This window comes from Monodelphis domestica, chromosome 4, assembly GCF_027887165.1.
Source record: "Monodelphis domestica isolate mMonDom1 chromosome 4, mMonDom1.pri, whole genome shotgun sequence".
Taxonomy (NCBI): domain Eukaryota; kingdom Metazoa; phylum Chordata; class Mammalia; order Didelphimorphia; family Didelphidae; genus Monodelphis; species Monodelphis domestica.
This window is the reverse complement of record NC_077230.1, coordinates 232,303,398-232,321,454: the sequence shown is the minus strand read 5'-3', so window position 1 is coordinate 232,321,454 and position 18,057 is coordinate 232,303,398. Positions and strand designations below refer to the sequence as shown.

General features: G+C 44.9%; 1 protein-coding gene across 1 annotated transcript; it reads right to left on the bottom strand.

Annotated features, from left to right (window-relative positions):
• Positions 1–1,614: 1,614 nt before the first annotated feature.
• On the bottom strand, positions 1,615–17,115 carry SCN2B (sodium voltage-gated channel beta subunit 2). Its single transcript, XM_001370688.4, has 4 exons — positions 16,831–17,115; positions 9,532–9,698; positions 8,973–9,183; positions 1,615–8,596 (listed from the first exon to the last, which is right to left on the bottom strand). Exons 1-4 carry the CDS (start codon positions 16,898–16,900, stop codon positions 8,397–8,399), a joined length of 648 nt encoding a protein of 215 aa, XP_001370725.1. The 5' UTR covers positions 16,901–17,115; the 3' UTR covers positions 1,615–8,396.
• Positions 17,116–18,057: the final 942 nt, after the last annotated feature.

Below are 18,057 nucleotides of genomic sequence, written 5' to 3'. Positions count from 1 at the left end.
GACAAGGGGCATGGGATAGAGATGCAGTCATTCTGCATAGTAGGTCCCAGTCTTGATGGTACAGTAGATAGAGTGCTGAGCCTAGAGTCAGGAAGACTTGAGTTTAAATCCAACTTCAGACTTTTAAAAGCTTGTCCAGGGCAAGCCACTTTACTTCTGTCTACCTCCATCAGTTTCTTCAACTGTAAAATATATAATTTTGAGTAGGTAATAAATACTGTGGATAGCTCGCCAGGCCTGGAGTCAGAAGGAAATCTGGATTCAGATACTATCTGAGTGACCCTGGGCAAGTCCCTTAACCCCAAATTTCTAGACTTTGCCAATCTTCTGTCTTAGAATTTATACTAAGACAGAAGGTAAGAGAGAGAGAGAGAGAGAGAGAGAGAGAGAGAGAGAGAGAGAGAGAGAGAGAGAGAAACAGAGAGGGAGAGGGAGAGGAAGGAAGGAAGGAAGGAAGGAAGGAAGGAAGGAAGGAAGGAAGGAAGGAAGGAAGGAAGGAAGGAAGGAAGGAAGGAAGGAAGGAAGGAAGGAAGGAAGGAAGGAAGGAAGGAAGGAAGGAAGGAAGGAAGGAAGGAAGGAAGGAAGGAAAGGGGAATAATAACAGAACGGACCTCCCAGAGTTGTTCTGAAGATCAAATGAGGTAATAGTTATAAAAAGCTTAGCACAGTGCCTGATACATAGAAGGTATTTAAAAAGTGCTTGTTTCAAGGCAAGTAAGTGGCTCAGTGGATAGAGAGACAGGAGGTCCTGGGTTCAAATGTGACCTCAGACATTTCCTAGCTATGGGACCCTGGGCAAGTCACTTGACCCCATTGCCTGTCTCATACCACTCTTCTATCTTAGAATTGATACTTAATATCAGTTCTTAGGCAGAAGGTAAAGGTTTTTGTTTGTTTGTTTGTTTTTATAAATAAAAATTCAAAAAATAAATGCTTATTTTCCTTCCTTCTTTCCAATCTAGGTGGATGGTCCAACAGCATCCTAAGAACATGGTGAGAAGGGATAGACAAAGAGTTAAAACATTAGCCCACAAGAGAACTGAGGGGAAAGGAGGGACTGAAGGGAAAGAAGAAAGGGGGAAAGTACCTCATCTTTAGTGGCTTTAGGAATGGGAGGAAAGGGGGTAGCTAAGTAACTCAGTGGATTGAGAAACAGGCCTGAAGACAGAAGGTCCTGGGTTCAAATCTGATCTCAAATACTTCCTAGCTAAGTGACCCTGGGCAAGTCACTTAACCCCTATTTCCCAGCCCTTACCACTCTTCTGCCTTGGAACCAATACACAGTATTGATTCTAAGACAGAAAATAAGGCTTATACAAATAATAATAGTATAATTAAAAGTTTTTAAAGGAATGGGAGGAAGCCTGGCAAATCAGAGGAACAGAGGCTATGAATTCAAAAGATCCATTTTTGCCATTTCCTACAGGTATGACTTCAGACAAGTGAGATCCTTGCTATGAGTTTGAGTTTCTTTCCAGCTCTAGCATTTTGGAGTTTTTAGATGCTTAGGTGAAAGGTACCAAGAACATAGGGAAACAAGAAGGTACTCATAGAACAATGTTTCAGCCCATTCACGTTCTCTCCCCATTCCCAAAGAAGGACAATCTCAGGTGGTTTGGGTGGAGGCATCCCATTTATTGTGGCAGACAGATCCAAACCATGACACTCCTTCAAGAGAAGCTTGTTCTTCCCCAATGTGCTGATCCGCATAGTGGCAGTGATGGAGGATTGTTTTCATTTCTTTCTTGCATCTCTGCCCTGTGCCCTCCCCCCTCAATTAACACACACGGGAACTATTAAATGTCCATTTAGTCTTGTGGGAATTTTTTTCCCTCCAAAGGTACAAAAAGCAATAAAACATTCCGTGGTCTGGCCTTGATAAAATCAGCCCCCCTCCAAAGAAATGAGAAAACGACACCCCCAAATATAACAAGCTTGTGGTGAGTGCAACGAGATGTTTTTTTAATCTATAGATAATAGACACATACACACAGAAGTATGTGTACGTGTAGAGCACATGAGCATATAGAGTACATCTATATACAGTGGCATCAACAAGTTGCAATTAAAGGAGGACATCAGCAAGAGATAGGAAATACTTAAGACATGGGTTTTCTGGCAATTAAGACATAGATAGGAAGGAAAATCTCTTGCTCATTACCCGTTCCAAATGATCTAGGCCATCCTTGTGACCTAGGCTTATCGCTCTGGACCTGGCCAGTATCTCTCATCAACTTATTGACCTGCCCCTGTAAATAACCACTGGCACACCCTTCCCTAGGCAGCACAAGAGTCTGAATGGGATTAGCTTCTTTTTTCTTCTCATTGATATAAATAGTGACTTGGGATGAGCGCGCAAGGGGTTATTTACAAGACAGGATCCAAGGCATCCCAAGGCATTTCAGTCCTGAATGTTTGTGCTTTATTCATAAACCCCAGCTTCCAGGGTTGGCCAGCCCATTTCCTTTCACAGTGACATATTGGGAAGAGGCTTGAGGAGGAAAGCAGGAGAGGAAGAGATGAGAATCCCAGAACAATATTGGGGAGAGGGACAGAAATGAAGCTAGTGAACAGGAGTGCCTACCCTGAGGGTAAAGGGGAAAAATTACTCAGCTACCCAAGTCAAAATAGGCTGGATCTCTTGAAGAAGAAGCAGCTTGGGAGGAACAATGTAGGAAAAGAGATTCTTAGGGTCAGCAGAGTTGAATGCATAGAGGAGGCACCCCTGGCCACTCTTGGTATCTAATCCATTTTTTTATATCGTTAAGGACCTGAGTCCCCAAGTTTTTTTTACCATAGATTCAAAGCTGGGGAAAGGGCCCAGGAATCCTTATTTCCTTTCAGGAAATCTTGGAATAATAAACTTAGAGGGCCTTGCAAATAAGTTCTCAAAATGCCATCAGTGTTGATAAAAGAACTACTTGCCCTAGGACCAACTCATCCCTACCTCTCCTACAAAGGGGAATTCTCAGTAGCATCTCTTTTAACTAGATGACCTCATCACTAAAGGATGCTGGAATTGAAGGAGATCATGATTGAGCAAGGCTGTCTCCTGGATATGCCTTGTATCCATTTGGGTTGAAATCAGCCTCCAAAATGGAGGAAGGGCTTGGGATTAACTCAGTCTCCAGGAACCTAACATTGGTTCTCACATTCAGTTCAGCCTTCAGTTTTGGGGCAGGAAGGACAACAGAGGGGCCTTCACAGATCCTGAGTGTAAGGGTACCAGAGGTAGTAAAGGGATAGGGATGGGGCAGTCATATGGGAAAGTTATTGTTTCTAGATAAGGAATGAGTATCTGCGCCCCCAGCCAAGGTATCTCTTGAGAAAGTTTCATTGTAGTACAGTAGAAAGACTGTGCAGACTGCCTGTGCAGTCAGAGGACCTGGATTCAAATCCTATATCTAACATACTTGTATGACACTAGGCAAGTTATTTAAACTCCTTAAGACCTCAACCTTGTTGTCCCTGCCCTCACCCCACTTAATTATCCCGTTTCTAGCCTTTTTTCTCTCACTTCATAGCCTTGATTCTATGTTGATCAATCAATCAACTGTATGTTATCAACTACTCTTGAATTCCTTGCTCCCTTATCCTGTCACCAGTCAATTCTTGCCAGACCTCTTTCTTGTTGGATGATCCAAGCCAAAATAACACAATCCTGTGGATGAGATTCACTACAATTTTATGTTTCTCTAATGTGCTGCAAAGCAACCCTTTCACTGTTTCCTGATTAGCTGTCTATTAGACACTCTATGGTGGCCATTCTAAACCTCGTTTTAAACCTACATTACCTTTTCCCCACTTCCCCTCAATAGACAAACTCTTCTTTTACTTTAACTAATAGGGAACATCCATCACAAGCTATTTATTTTCCCCAAACACACGTCAAAATCCCTCTTCTTCATTCTTCATTTTTATCTCCTTTTCTTCAAACTGATGAGCAAGAATTCTTTCTTCTTTCCAACCCTTCCATTCTGACTTTTGATTCCATCCCTTCCCCTCCAGGAACTTACCACTCTGAAAATCTTCTCATTTGCCTTTCATCTTTCATTCTCTACTGGCTTCTTCCCACTGTCACTCACAAAAATGCTCAATCTTTAAAAACTTCCCCTTGATTCTGCCCTCCCTCAACCAATTGTTCCATGTCTCTTCTCCATTTCACAACTAGAAAGAGTCCTCTACACTTAATGCATCCATTTCCTCACCTTCCATTCTCTTCTCTACCCTCCAATTGGACTGAAACTACTTTCCCTAAGGTTACCAGCAATCCAATGACCTATCCTTAATTTTCACTCTGTTTTATCTCTCCGCCACTTTTGACACTGCCAACCATGTGTTTACCCTGGAAGTTCTTCTCCCTTGGCTTCCTTTTGGTTCTCCTCCTACACTTCTTAGTTTCATTATCCTCGTCATACCCATCAAATGTGAGCATATCCTAATACTCAATCCTCTTCTGTTTCTACAGAGACTCCCTTAGTGACCTCAACAACTCCCGTGGATTTGATTATTCTCCCTATGAAGATGACTTCCCAATCTATATGTTAGGCCTTTATGTCTCTTGAAGTCCCACATCTTGTGAACCTTAAAAATTCCCAGACCCTACTTCATAAGATTGGATTAAGACCATTCCCCATTTGGGCAGTGAACTCTACAATCTTCACCTAGACATTCCATCTTGTCAGCATCTCACATTCAACATGTTCAAAAGAACTCTTTGTATTTCTTCCAAAACCCATAACTTCACTAAATTTCCTTTATTTTCTTCTGAGAGCATCACAATCCTACCAGTCACAAAGGTCATCCTTGACTCTTCCCTCTTCCTCTTCATCTCTGGATACTATTGACCAAATCTTGTTGGTTCTACCTTCACGGCTCTTACAATGATTCTTTTCTCTCCACTCACAGAGTCCCCTGTTCACCATAGGTAAGGTCTTCATCTCTCCTTTCCTGGACTATTATAATGACCTCCTTACTAGTCTTCCTTCGTTCCATTATCTCCTCCTATCTAATGCATTCCATAAACAAAAATGTCAAATTGAGATTTCTAAAGTATAGATTTTTCACTATCATGTTATAATGGAGAGAGAGCTGGCCTCATAGTCAGGAAGGCTCAGTTCAAATCTTGCCTCTGAGACATATTGGTTATCTGTCACTTAACCTCTCAGTTGACTAAGTTTCAGAGGAGATGTCAATCTGCATTGACGGAGAAAATTTCCCATACTAATGATATCACAGGTCTGGCTTAAAAAAAAAAAAAAGCACAGATCTAATCATGTCCCTCTCCAACTCAAAATTTTCCAGTGACCCACTATTGCTTCAAGGATAAAATAAGCATTTTAAGTCCTCTGCAATCTGGTTTCCACCTTCCCTTTCTGTCATTTCTAGTTACTCCATCCTTTGCATTCTAATCCTTCACACTGGTCTCTAATTGTTACATCTCCTATTTCCATGAATTTGCAATGGTGGTTTCCCTCATCACCCCCTAATGCTCTCCATTCTCATTTCTAGCTCCTTGAACCCCAAGCTTTCTGTAAAGCACAGGTCTGGTACTACCACCTTCTACTTTTTCCCTCTTGAGATGACCTCGTATATACTGTGTATGTGTAGTATTCCTCCCCCCAGGAAGAATGTAAGCTCCTATAGGAGAGGGCCTTGCTTCATTTTTGTCTTTCTATCCCAAAGACACATAACAGGTACTTAATCAATGTTTGTTTTTTTAATTGAATTGAAGTTGGCCTTGAAGAGATCCTCTGGTCCTTGGAGAGAAAAGTATGGCTGGAAGAAGGGAAAATCAACTTCTTCTCAGAAACCCTCAAAACCCTGGGAGGAATAGTGTGTCCAAAATCAAAATGGGCTGAGAATTTAGAGGTGATAAGAGGGCAGACGGAAGGTACATTCAGAAGAATAAGTAGAAGTGAATCGTCCTCCTCCAGTATTAATAAAAGCAGGTGAGAGTCCCATGCTCTTCCTTCCCTGCTCTAGGGCAGGCAGTACCAACCCATCCCAGACAACCAGCAGGCTGGATTTCAATCCACCCTGGCCCCATTGGCAGTGTTGATTTGGCAGTTAAGAACTAGATGGGGCCTTGGAGAAACTTGGAACATCAGATTTCACTCTGCCCTAGAGCATCCCTGTCTGCTGCTCTTTCCAGTCCCTCTCCCCTCTCCCCTTCTCATTTTCTTTCACCCTCTTTGCTACTTCATCTCTTCCCAAACTCCAACCCAGCAATAATGGCTCAGGCTTTCGCTATAGAGATGGAATTGGATGCACGAAAAAAATTTTATTATAATCTTGGTCCTACTAGGAGCTGAGCTGGTAGTTCACTTATCTATTATGGCTTCTTGTGCATCCCCAGAGTTTTAGAACTCCTTACCCAGGCCTTTTTGAGCCACAGAAACCTGAGAGGCCAGGTGGACTAGAGCAGATTGTCCTCTCAGAAGACTGTCTCAGTCCCTTCCCTTCATGCCTCTTCTTTCACCTACATGCCCTGCCTTTGACATTTTGCCACTGGAGGTACAATACTGGGGTGGGCAAAAGAGAACAGGTGGGGCTAATTGGTTGTCCTATAAAGGCATTTCCCAGTGACTTTAGTCTCTCTTTCCCCCATTATTCTGACTCCCTTTGTTTCAAATATATCTATCTTCTTGGAGCAGAGCAGCAGAATCCTTTTGTGAGGAGCTACAATAAGGAAAGGCAGGGCAATTCCCCCTTCATCTACAGCTGAAGGAGGGCATTCCATACATTCCCTCTTAAATATCTGGGAGGAAAAAGGGCCTCTCCCTGGAGAACCAGTTATCCTGCCTGACTCTTCTTGAACACAGAGGGACCAGGGAAGAGTGGTAGAATCCTCAGGGGATAGAGATCATTTGCAGTCTCCTGACTGAGTGTCTCCAGACTTCATCTTTCTTCCTGAACAAGCTAAGGAAAGCCCAAGTTGAGGCAATTCTTACATCTCAGGTTTGGGGCAGCTGGTAAAATGGCAGTGAAAATCAGCTCTCCTCTCGGTTAATCCTGAGTCTTTTCCTTCCCCACAAGTGAGCAGAATTGAAATGTACTCTAGGCCTAAAGGAGATTTGGAACCCCATCCTAGATACCTCCTTCTCATGCCACCTCATCTCTGCTCTCTAATCTGGACAGCAAATTGTAGACTAGTCAGACACACTGTGGAGGCAGACTGGAAATGGTCTGTTCAAATCAGACCTTGGAGAGAAGCTACCTCCATTCTTCTGAGTTTACATTCAACCCCCATCCTTTAGCCTCAGAATGTGACACACACACACACACACACACACACACACACACACACACACACACACACACACACACACACACACTCTGAGTGTTCCTAAGGCATAAGTTGGGGAGCATCTTGTCTGAGAAGGCGGCTAACAGAGACTGCTAGTAAAAGGTGTCTCCCCCACCAACCTGGTTTGCAACTGGGGCTTTCCTGTTGCTAGGCAACCAGTGTCAAAATAGTCACCCCCAGTCGGCTTACCTAGCTAGAACTACACACTCCATCCACCCATGCCCAGATCAAGCGACTCATTTCTCCCAGTAAGTTCACCCTAAAAACCCGAATCCCCTAGTCATAGAATAATGAGGTTAATCTTAGGATGGAAGAGCTCTGCAGCTGATCTGGGGTGAACAACAGGGCCAACCCAGAGAATGCTGAGACCCAGGCACCTGCTCCTCTTTGCTCTCTCAGCCTCCAATATCTAGGAAATTCATTTTAGTCCACCAAAGGCCCCGAAACTATGGGAACTCCTTCAGACACCCCTCCCCCCAAAATGTGGTGAACTTTGAGGGAATTTGCTGTTAGGAGCACATCTCCCAAACTGCAAACACCAGCACAAGGGGTTATCTGCAGGGTAGCTCCATCAATCCCAGGATGGCCACTTAAATAGGGCGCTCTCCAAAGATAGTGAAGCCGTAGAGATTCAACTCGAGTTCTGGCAGGCTGAGAGCACTGATTTCTTCCTCCATCATCTTCTCTTGATACCTCTCCATCCCCATCTTTAGGCTCCTGGGATAACCTCCTACCTTTTATACAGGAATGGCTGGCCTAGGACCCCACTGTACCTTCCTCTTGTGGAAGATGGGCATTTATATGAGCAGTGGTACCTACTAGGCCCCCTCATTTGCCTACACCCCATCTGAACATCAGTTCCCAGTTGGTTTAATGGTGGGTGTCTCTGATAGAAAAGAGGTGAGTCACTCTTAGGGCAAGAGGGTAGGGAGGGCCGGGAGTAGGAGGCACAGAGTGGGGGGGGGCTGGAATCCTGGCTTAAGAGGAGCACACTGAGAGGGGTAGGCAAGGAGCACACTGTATAGGGTGGGGGATGAGAAGAAGACAAGTAGGCTTGAGAGGAGGAAGGCCACGAGACCATCCACCCTTACTTGGTACCATCTTCTGGGTTGCCCTCCCCATCTGTCTTACACTCCTCTTCTGTCTTCAGGTCATCCGCATTCAGCTTCTGCTCCTGTTTCCTCCTCACACATTTGACCACCATCAGTGCCAGGATGATAACGGCCAAGAAACCACCTACCGAGGCACCCACGATCACAGCCACCGTTGAGTCTCGTTCAGGGGGCACTGGGAGGAGGAAGGGAGGACAGGTGGCAGCGACTAGACAGGGTCACTAGCCCCACACTACCTCCTAAGCCTTATCCCTTCCTAGAGCTTAGAGACAGGTCAGAGCCAGGAACAGAATCTACATGTCCTACTTTAGAGCCCTGCCCATCACCACAGGGGAAAAAAAAAACTCACCCAGATGCTTTGCCAGCTCAAGAAGTAAATTAAGTAAATCATTTTACCACCTTTTCCCACTCACCTGCCACCAATTATCCTGCCTAGTGAATAGTTCTGAGGGCGGCTTTTGCTCATCTTTGGGGAGAAGGGGAGGAGAGGAGCTCACTAGAGTTGCCCGGACTCATTTTCCCTCTCCGCTGACTCCCGCCCTGGTGCTTACCTTGTGTTAGGACCTGTAGGTAGATTTTGCCTTGACCTCGGTTACGGTCAGGTGGGTTCATGACGTAGCAGTTGTAAGTGCCCTCATCTTCCAACTGCACATTATTCAGGGTCACAGACACATCATACTTGCTGGGATTCCCTGTGAATTCTACTCGATCCCCAAAGCGGTTTGGTTTCAGGTTAATGATTTTCATCCGGAATTGGAGAAACTGATCATGAGGAAGAAAGAAAGCGAGCATAGAATGGTGAGTTTTTAGAGCTGCCACAAATATACTAACCATGCTCTCACTTCCCTCCCAGGCCCAGAACCTTGTTCCCCAAAGGCTACCCTCCCTGCCCCTTGCCCCCAGTATAACGGACAGAACTATGTCTCTCATTCTCGTCCTTCTACTCTTCCACTCTCATAGCTTCCTTGAAGAAGTCTCCAAATCTGGGCAAAAGCCAGGGGCTGGCCGAAACCCCAGCCGGGTGGACTTTAGACCCAGCAGTCGGTGTGTGCTCCAGAAGGAAGAGGCTTACCCAGCACTCAGCTGCTCCCATCTCCCAGCCCTGCTCACCATCTCCTCAGTGCAGTTCCCGCACTCTTGGTAGGTCCAGTTCAGGGAGAATTGTTTATTGTTCACTGTGTAGCAAGAGTTAAAGGTGCAGGCCAGGCGGACAGTAGTGCCATTAAGGACATTGAGATTCAGGGGAACGGTGACCTCCATGCTCGATGCCGATGGCACTAGGGACAAAATCAGAAGCCTGTGAGAACCAGAGATAATGGAGCTGGAGGGAAGGGAAGAGCCCAGCCCTGCACCCTTAGAGGTGCAAAGGAATAAGGGCAATGAAGGAGGTGATGAGACAAGGGGAAAGCATGAGCAGCTGTCATTTGGGCAGGAGAAGGCAGGTGACTGACTACACCTACAACTAAAAGATGAGGGAGAGACCTTAGAGATTCAAAAAAGGGAAATCTGAGGTGGGTGGATGTGAAGAGTGAAGACAGAATAAGGGGGATAAATCCGGTTAAAGAAGGGGGTTGTGCAATAGGGGAAGCACCAAACCCATCATGGTGCCATTCTCTAGGGACTCCTTCCCTACATCCTCCTCCAGTCCTCTTCCCCAGACATTTCTGCCTTCCTCCAGTGCATCAAGGCACCTATCTGTATTCAGGCTCAAACGTTCTGAGCGCGGACAAGACAGGCGTGCAGAGGAGAGGGGACAGGGAGGTCCAACAGAATGGCCATATTCTGCCTCCTTCCTTTCCCTCAAACTGCAGATCCTTTGAATTACGCCACAAATTCAAACAATAACACCCCAAAAGTGCCTGTTGTCTTCTTTGAAGAAAAGCCAAGGAACTGTTCTTTACATTTATCAATAGGATCCTCTCTGGAATTTTCATATGGGGGCACGAAGCCCCTGGTCATCTTTGATCTTCTCTTCCAACTCCTGAGAATCATCCTAGTAACTGGCAGTCACTGAAGGATTTGGAGTCAGGTTTCTCATGATATGACCTCACTTAGGCCACTTAGGAGAAACAGCATGGGGTAGCACTGGACTTTAAGTCAGGAAGATCTGAATTCAAATTCTGCCTCTGACATTAGCCACTATTGATCAGTTGTTTCAGTCATGTTTGATTCTTGGGGTCCTCACTTGGGATTTTCTTAGCAAAGATGCTGGAGTAGTTTGCCATTTCCTTCTCCTGTCCATTTTACAGATAAAGAATTTGAGGCAAATGAGGTCAAGGGACTTACCCAGGTTCACACGGCTTATAAATGGCTGCAGCCAGATTTGAACTCAGGAAGATAACTCCTGACTCCAGCCCAGCACTCTATCCACTGTATTGCCTAGCTGGCTTGTAGCCATAAGCAAATCACTTACTCTCAATAAGTCTCCAATTCCTCATCTGTAAACTGGGATTAAAAACACCAACTACCTCAAAGCTGTCCTTGTAGTTCAAATGAGCTAATGTATTCATGGCAAACCTTAGAGTACTGTACAATCAGATACTAGCTAGGTAACCTTGGGCAAGTCACTAACTCTGGGCCTCAGGTTCCTTTTCTGTAAAAGGGGGAGGCTGCTCCAGATCAATTCCAAGACCCCAAATCTTATGATTTTAAGATTCTCTGATTCCAACTCACTGGGATACTAAAGGGGAAGGGTGGCAGAGAGCAATCGTGAGCAAGGGAAAGACACTGAAGGTGAAGCAGGGGCATCTCCCCCTGGCTCCTTTCCATCTCCCTCCTACACACACATTTTCACTGAGTATTCACATCACCCTCCCTTCCTTTACCATAAAGCCTGGAGGAGGAGAAGCTTCGCCACCCCTTTCTCTCTTGCAAGAGGCTGCTTCACTGCCTTCCTCTCTCCAAATCTCCGGCTTTTGCTTCCACACCACCCACTACCCTGCTCCTCCCATGGCTTGGGCATTTCTCAACTTCTGGGTGTTTCCTTTTGTGATACTGTATGGTGACTACTTTTCTACTCAGTAGCAGTTTCAAGGGCAAGGAAGTCAATGGCACCTGAACCCTAAATATCAGACCTGACAAAAGAACAGAAGCTTCTCCACTTGGCTCATTTTCTTTCAAGAAGATTGAGCATATATGTATAATAAGTAGTGGAGACAATGGATTAGCGCAGAATTACTAGTTAGAAACTCTTCTCACTTAATTCTACAGTGAAAAAAGGGAAGGACAAGGACAGTTTCCAGGAGTTCTCCCTGATGGGCACTTCCAGAGCCATAGGGGTCCCCTTCTCTGTCCAGAATAGCTTGCTTTGTGACATTTTTATGCTGAATGGTTCCACCACAAAACAGCTGCACTGCAGCATCAAATGACAGGCTTCACTTCCCTCGTGGGGCTTCCATCTGCTCAGCCCAGTGGACTTCATTAAGGAGGACAGAGCACTTCTGGACAACTTGAACGACCGAGCGGGATACTGAAATGGCTCATCAGGAAAGGCTGTGCAGGTCAGAGTCAGACGTTTTTGCTTTATTGAGAGCTGAAAGGGACCTTCTGGATCGGGGATTTCAAACCTGGATCCTCTCTGGGCAGCTTGTAGCCACCCCACCCCACCCCAGTCATATCCTATGGCCCCCTATCTCTTTGTTCAGGGGAATCTATAATCAACTTAACAAATCTTTTTGAAGAACAAAGACTAGGATCGTTGCCGTACAAGTAAGATTAATGTTAACAATTTCAAATAAGTATGTCACTTGAGTGTAAAACTACATCTCCAGGCCTAATCTGGAGAAGGAAATTGCAAGCCACTCGGGTATCTTGGCGAGGAAGAACTCAAATGGGTCACGAAAAGTCAGGCATGACTAAAACGACTCGACAACAACTCTAGTCCCAGTAGCTCCTTTTGAGCCTTAAAGGTAAAGGATGTTCTGATCCATCCCAAGAAGTGAGTGGTACCAGACCCTCGTTCCCAAGGCAGGTGGATGGACTTGATGACTTCCCCTGCAAGGCCAAGGAATTCATATTAATATACCTTCCACAGTCCCCACCACCTTCCCCAGGAGATATCAAGGCTTCATCTAGCAAAGAGAATGGGCGGAGAACTAGGGAGGAGAGCTACTCAGGTCTGGATGGGCTCAAAATGGAGGTGGCCTTTGCTCTCTCCCTTTAGCCATCCCTGCCCTCTGCTTGAATTCCTCCTTTCCTAAGGGTTGAGCCTGGGAGAAGGAGCATCTTAGCTCTGACATGGGCTCACTCAGTGACTACAGGCCGGTCATTTCCCCTCTCTCCTTCCTCCTTTGTAAAATATGAAGAGTAGATGCTAATCTCTTAAGAAGGTCCTGCTGGCTTGAAATCTGATGATCTCACAGAGTTGAAGCCGGAGTTCGGTGCATTGCAGGCATTTTTCTTCCAGCAGGGGTACCACTGCAGTAGATCCTGAACAGGGTGTGTGAGCCATCTAGAGGGAGGAGAGCTTACTACCTTAACGCTACCAGCTCAGAGACAGGAGTGAAGCCTCTGAAAACTTTAGGATCATAATCTTGAGCTCCTTAAAGGGCATTCAAGATCATCTAGTTTGACCTCAAGTTTGAAGTCCAGCAAGGGAAAATGTTCACGGTCACAGAGGTAGTGACAGAGCCGCTTTAAAAAAGAGGGGGAAGGCTTAAGTTAACTTGAGGCTGCTGTTCAGTCCATCTCCCCGGCTCCAGACGTCTCTGGTAGCAAAAACAAAACAACTCGAGTCCATTTTGTTTCTTTTTCCTGGGCTCTTCCTTAAGCCCTTGAGGTCTTTGGCCAAGGTCACCCAGAAGCAGAGAGCTCGCTAGATTTAGCGGGCAAGTTAAAGGGAGCTCCTAACAATTAGTACTATCCAAAGATGGAATGGACTGCCTCCCCCTCAGAGCTTTACACTTGGAGTCAGAATGACCCATTTCTTACGGATGCTAGAGAAAAGAATCCTGTTTAGCTATGGGGTGGAATAGATTTGGTGATGTATAGAGTGACAGAAATTAGAGAAAGCTGAGGAACTCTTATTCCCAATCTAGAGGATTACGCAGCCTTCTTGGACATCATCTACTTGCCTGCGTTGATTTGGACATTAAACAGAAGAAGGAGAAAGGAGAAGCAAAAATTGAAGGAGCCTCCCATTCTCCAGAGTCCAGTGGGTTATCTCAAGTACGTATGGAACTGAGACAAATCTCTCACCATCACTTGCCAAGCTTACTTAGAACATAACCTCAACGGCAGCTAGGTGGCACAGTAGATAGAATACTAAGGCCTGGAGTTGGAAGGACCTAAGTTCAAATCTAGCCTCGGACATTTCTGGCTGTGTGACCCTGAACAAGTTATTTGTCCCCAATTGCCTAACCCTTGACCTTCTGTTTTTGTTGTCACTAGGACAAAAGGTAAGGCTTTAAAAAAAGTAAGATAACAGAAAACTCAAATTCAGAGTTTCTAGGAAACCCGTTATCACTGGCTTCCTTTCTGGTTTTATCCCAGTGGAACCATGGAAAGGAAACATGTGGTCCAGAAAGGAAACATCTATTGCTTCTCATGGCACATAGCCACTGAGTTGCTCAAACCTGCCAATTCCCCTCCTACTGTCTCCATAGTCTCCCACCACGATGCAGGCCCTGAATTGCTGTTGTGTCCTACTGAAGGGGCTTCACTCAAAGTATTGCTCCATCCTCTGGCACTACCAAAGCCACCTTCTTCACTCTATACCCCCTTGTTTTCAGACCCCTAGGGGCTTCTTCTCTCTTTTTTTCCTTAACCCCTTCCCTTCTATTTTAAAATCAATTTCAAGTCTCAATTTCAAGGCAAAAGAGCAGTTCTGGCTAGACACTTGGGATTAAGTGATCCAGTTAGGGTCACACAACTAGAACATGTCTGAGTCCAGATTTGAACCCAAGACCCCCATCTCCAGACCTTGCACTCTATCCTCTGAGCCACTTAGTTAGCTGCCCCTTGGCTTCTTCTCACAATATGCATCAAGAGCAAGATCCTTCCTGCCTTTCACCCATCTCCTCCAGCTTGCCTTGGCCTCTCCAAAAATATTATTGCAAAGCTTTTCATCAGGCCTTCCCATATTATCTCGTTCTCATCCTCCCTTCTATCCCATAGCAGTGAGGTGGTACAGTGACCAGCACACTAGTCCTTAGCCAGGAAGCCATAAATTCAAATTCTGCTTCAAAAACTGTACTAGCTATGTGATACTGGACAAGTTACTTAACCTCTATCTGCCTCCATTCTCTCTATCTCCCATGGATGTTGTGAAAGTTAATTGAGATAATCTTTGTAAAGGGCTTTGCATACTTTAATGCATTATATAAATGCTAGCTATTATTATTACTACCAACTTGATTCCTTTCAAGTAGATTTTCCATCTCTTCTACTCTCATCAACCAAGTGACACTTTTTACCCAGAAAGTCTCCTTGCCCTAATCCAGTTACTAACTCACCAAGCCTTTCTTTTCTTTTGGACTTTGCATGTGTTTCCTTTGCTTTTGCTGTCCCCTTCTGTGTCTGTACCTTGCTCTTTGTCACCATAAAAATTCTTTAGAGTTAGGGATTTTTTTTGTTTGCTCATTTTTTCCTATCTAATTATAGGTAGACTTGGGAGATGATGTGATGGTCTAAGGGCTGAGAGCTCTAAAATCCCCCATCCCCATGCTGATTCCAAGCCTTCCTTTTCTTGAGAAATTCATGAAATCTCAATTCCTTAGTGTTTGGGATTTTTTGCTCCCTAATTACAAGTCAGACAGCCTATTCTCCAGGGGCAGCTAAATGGTATAGTAGATAGAGTGCCAGACATGGAATCAGGAAGGCTCATCTCCTGCATTCAAATCTGGCTCAAACATTTCCTAGCTATGTGACCTTGGATAAGTCACTTAACCCCATTTTGCCTCAATTTGCTCATCTGTCAAATGAGCCAGAGAAGGAAATGGCAACCACTCTAGTATCTCTATCAAGAAAACTCCAAATAGGGTCCCAAAGAGTCAGACATGACTGAGAAACAACTGAATGACAATAGAGCCTAGTCTCCCAAAGCTATCCCATCTAAACATTTGACTTGCTCATTCCCCTTTATTTGTTTGCTTTTATTTGCTCCTTATATTAATATCAATTTTTAATTATTCATAGAATCATGAGTTACCATATTTGAGTATTGGAGGATCAATGATTTAAAGCTAGGAACAACTTTAAAGGTTATCCAATGCAATCTCTCGTGTGATAGATGAGGAAACTGAGGCCTTAGCTTGCCCATGGTCAAACAAGTAGTTTGTGCCAGAGCTGGGCTTTGAACCCAAGGGCTCTGACTCCAATTCCAGTACTGTTTCCACTAAATCACCCCATCAGTAGTTCATTCTCCGTTTAGCTGTCAATAAGCCCTGAACTCTGTCCAAATGAAGGCATCGGTCTCACCACCTAAGCTCCAGAAGACAGGGACTACGCTTCTCGGGCTCCCTTTGCCCAGTGCATTAAGTTAAGGAAGCAAAGGAGATGCAAAAGTACATTTAAGTTGGGCTCATAAATTAACTTCCCAGACCACCTGGCAGGTGGACAAAACTGACCCAAAGGAAGTCTGCAGGTAGTGAGATGAGTCGCACAGACATTCTGAACCCCTTACCTGGCAAAGCCCACCTCGGGTAAAGGGGCCGATGGGTTCATTTGTAAGACTTGACTAGGCATCTCTGAAGTCCAGCCTTTAAAATCCACAAGGCCTCCCGATCCACGCCCTTATTTTTCTTCTGGCTCTCATCAGCCTCCATCTTAAGTTATGACTTCTCCTTTGCCCTCAGACCTTCAGGTTTTTGGTTTTGGTTTTATCTGATGTCTTTTTCTAAAAAAGCAACCTGACTTCTCCTTTCCTACTCCCATACACACTTGTAAAATAATCATGGCCCACATTCTTAGTGAAGCAGGGCATAAAAAGAAGACCCAAGGCTCAGCCCTCTGCCCCCACTAGCCTCCGTTCACTCTCCAAAGCTCCCCAATCCACCCCCCAAAACCAAGGAATAAGAACTCCCTGATGGAGAGAGACCCCTCCAACTAGGGCATCAGCTTCAGCCCCAAGCTGAAAATCCCACAGATTCAATCTGTCCTCCGCTCTGGCTCCCCACCCATCTAACCCCATCCTTTTCTGGAAAACTTAAAGGCAGGACTGTGTCTTTCGCCATTTGTGGCTCACAATTTTCACAAGAGAGTAACACAGATTCCACAACCCTCCCCACATTTCTCTATCAGAAGCAAGTAAGAGCATCCCTAGCTCTGGAGCAACATTTCTCCCTACCCCCCACCCCCACCCCCACTAGGACATGGGATCACACTCTCAAAAGTCCCCCTTTCCACATCCCCTCCTAGCTCTGGAGGCTGTTTTTGCGCATCAGGAGCATGCAAATGGACAGTCTAACTTACCCAGAGAGAAAAACAGACTGAGCCCAGTGAAACAGAAGGACGGGCGAGGTAGCCAGGCGTCTCTGTGCATTTTCAAGGACTGAGATGTAGTTTGGTTAGGGGCTGGGAGGGGGTGATCTGGGGACTGAGGGCTGGAAGGTGAGCAGTGGTTAGATGCTAAAAGGAAAAAAATGCACGGATTTATTTCAAAGACATTTATAATATTGGGGCAGCTTTATTTCCACCTCTATAATATGGCTGGCTAGTCTGTTGCTGCTTTAAAAAAAAAAAGGAAGAAAGGAAGATAGAAAAAGGGACATGGGAAAAGTTTTATGGTTGGTGGATTTTTTCAAAGCAAGTGGGAGGGCAAAAAAAAGTGTTTCACACAGCAGCAAGTTCAATTCAATTAAATGTTTGATGTGTTCGAGGCTCTGTACTAGACATGAGGATACAAGTATAAAAATGAACTGTCCCTGTCCTCAGGTAGCTTACATTCTAATAAGGATTAATGATGGGCAGACATATTAAGGAAATGCAAGTAAATTCTGGGTATGGTAACCTAGCACTCAAAGTTGGAGTGATCAGAAGGCTTCATTCAAGGAGAGGCACTCAAGCTGATCTTTGAATGAAAGCTAAAGATTCCAAGAGTCAGGGGCAGCTAGGTAGCACAGTGGATAGGGCACCTGAGTTCAAACCTGACCTCAGATACTTCCTAGCTGTGTGACCCTGAGCAAGTCACTTAACCCCATTGCCCAGCCCTTGCCACTCTTCTGCCTTAGAACTGATATTAAGACAAAGAATAAGGTTCTAAAAAAAAAAGATTCCAAGAGTCAAAGTTGAGGCAGGAGAGCATCCCAGATGCACAGAACAACCTCTGCAAAATTACAGGGCCAAGAAATGAGAATCCCTGTATAAAGAACAGCCAATAGGCCAATTTGACTTCTGTGAAGAGTGAAGGATTCTCAACAACTCTCTCTTTTTAAAAACTAAAGGAAAAACTGACTTCTTCCCCCTTTAACTCTTCCTTATAAACTGTATAGAGGTGCTCAGAAGTATGACCAGAAAAGCAGACAAGTTGAAATGGGTATAACCAGAGTGACTTGCTTGGATTGGAAAATACGTATCATGATCCTAAGGGTCATGAGACAATGAAAAAAGTGATTGAGGGAAATTGTCAAACACCTTTATGTGAAGATGTTTAAAGATGATAACATAGAACACACAGCTATCAGGTAAATTCCCCCTCCT

Coding starts and splice junctions, on each gene's coding strand:
- SCN2B (XM_001370688.4), bottom strand. CDS start 16,900: ATGCACAGAGACGCCTGGCTACCTCGCCCGTCCTTCTGTTTCACTGGG. Junction 9,699..16,830: donor CAGTCTGTTTTTCTCTCTGG/GTAAGTTAGACT, acceptor TTTTGTCCCTAG/TGCCATCGGCATCGAGCATG. Junction 9,184..9,531: donor GGAACTGCACTGAGGAGATG/GTGAGCAGGGCT, acceptor CCTCATGATCAG/TTTCTCCAATTCCGGATGAA.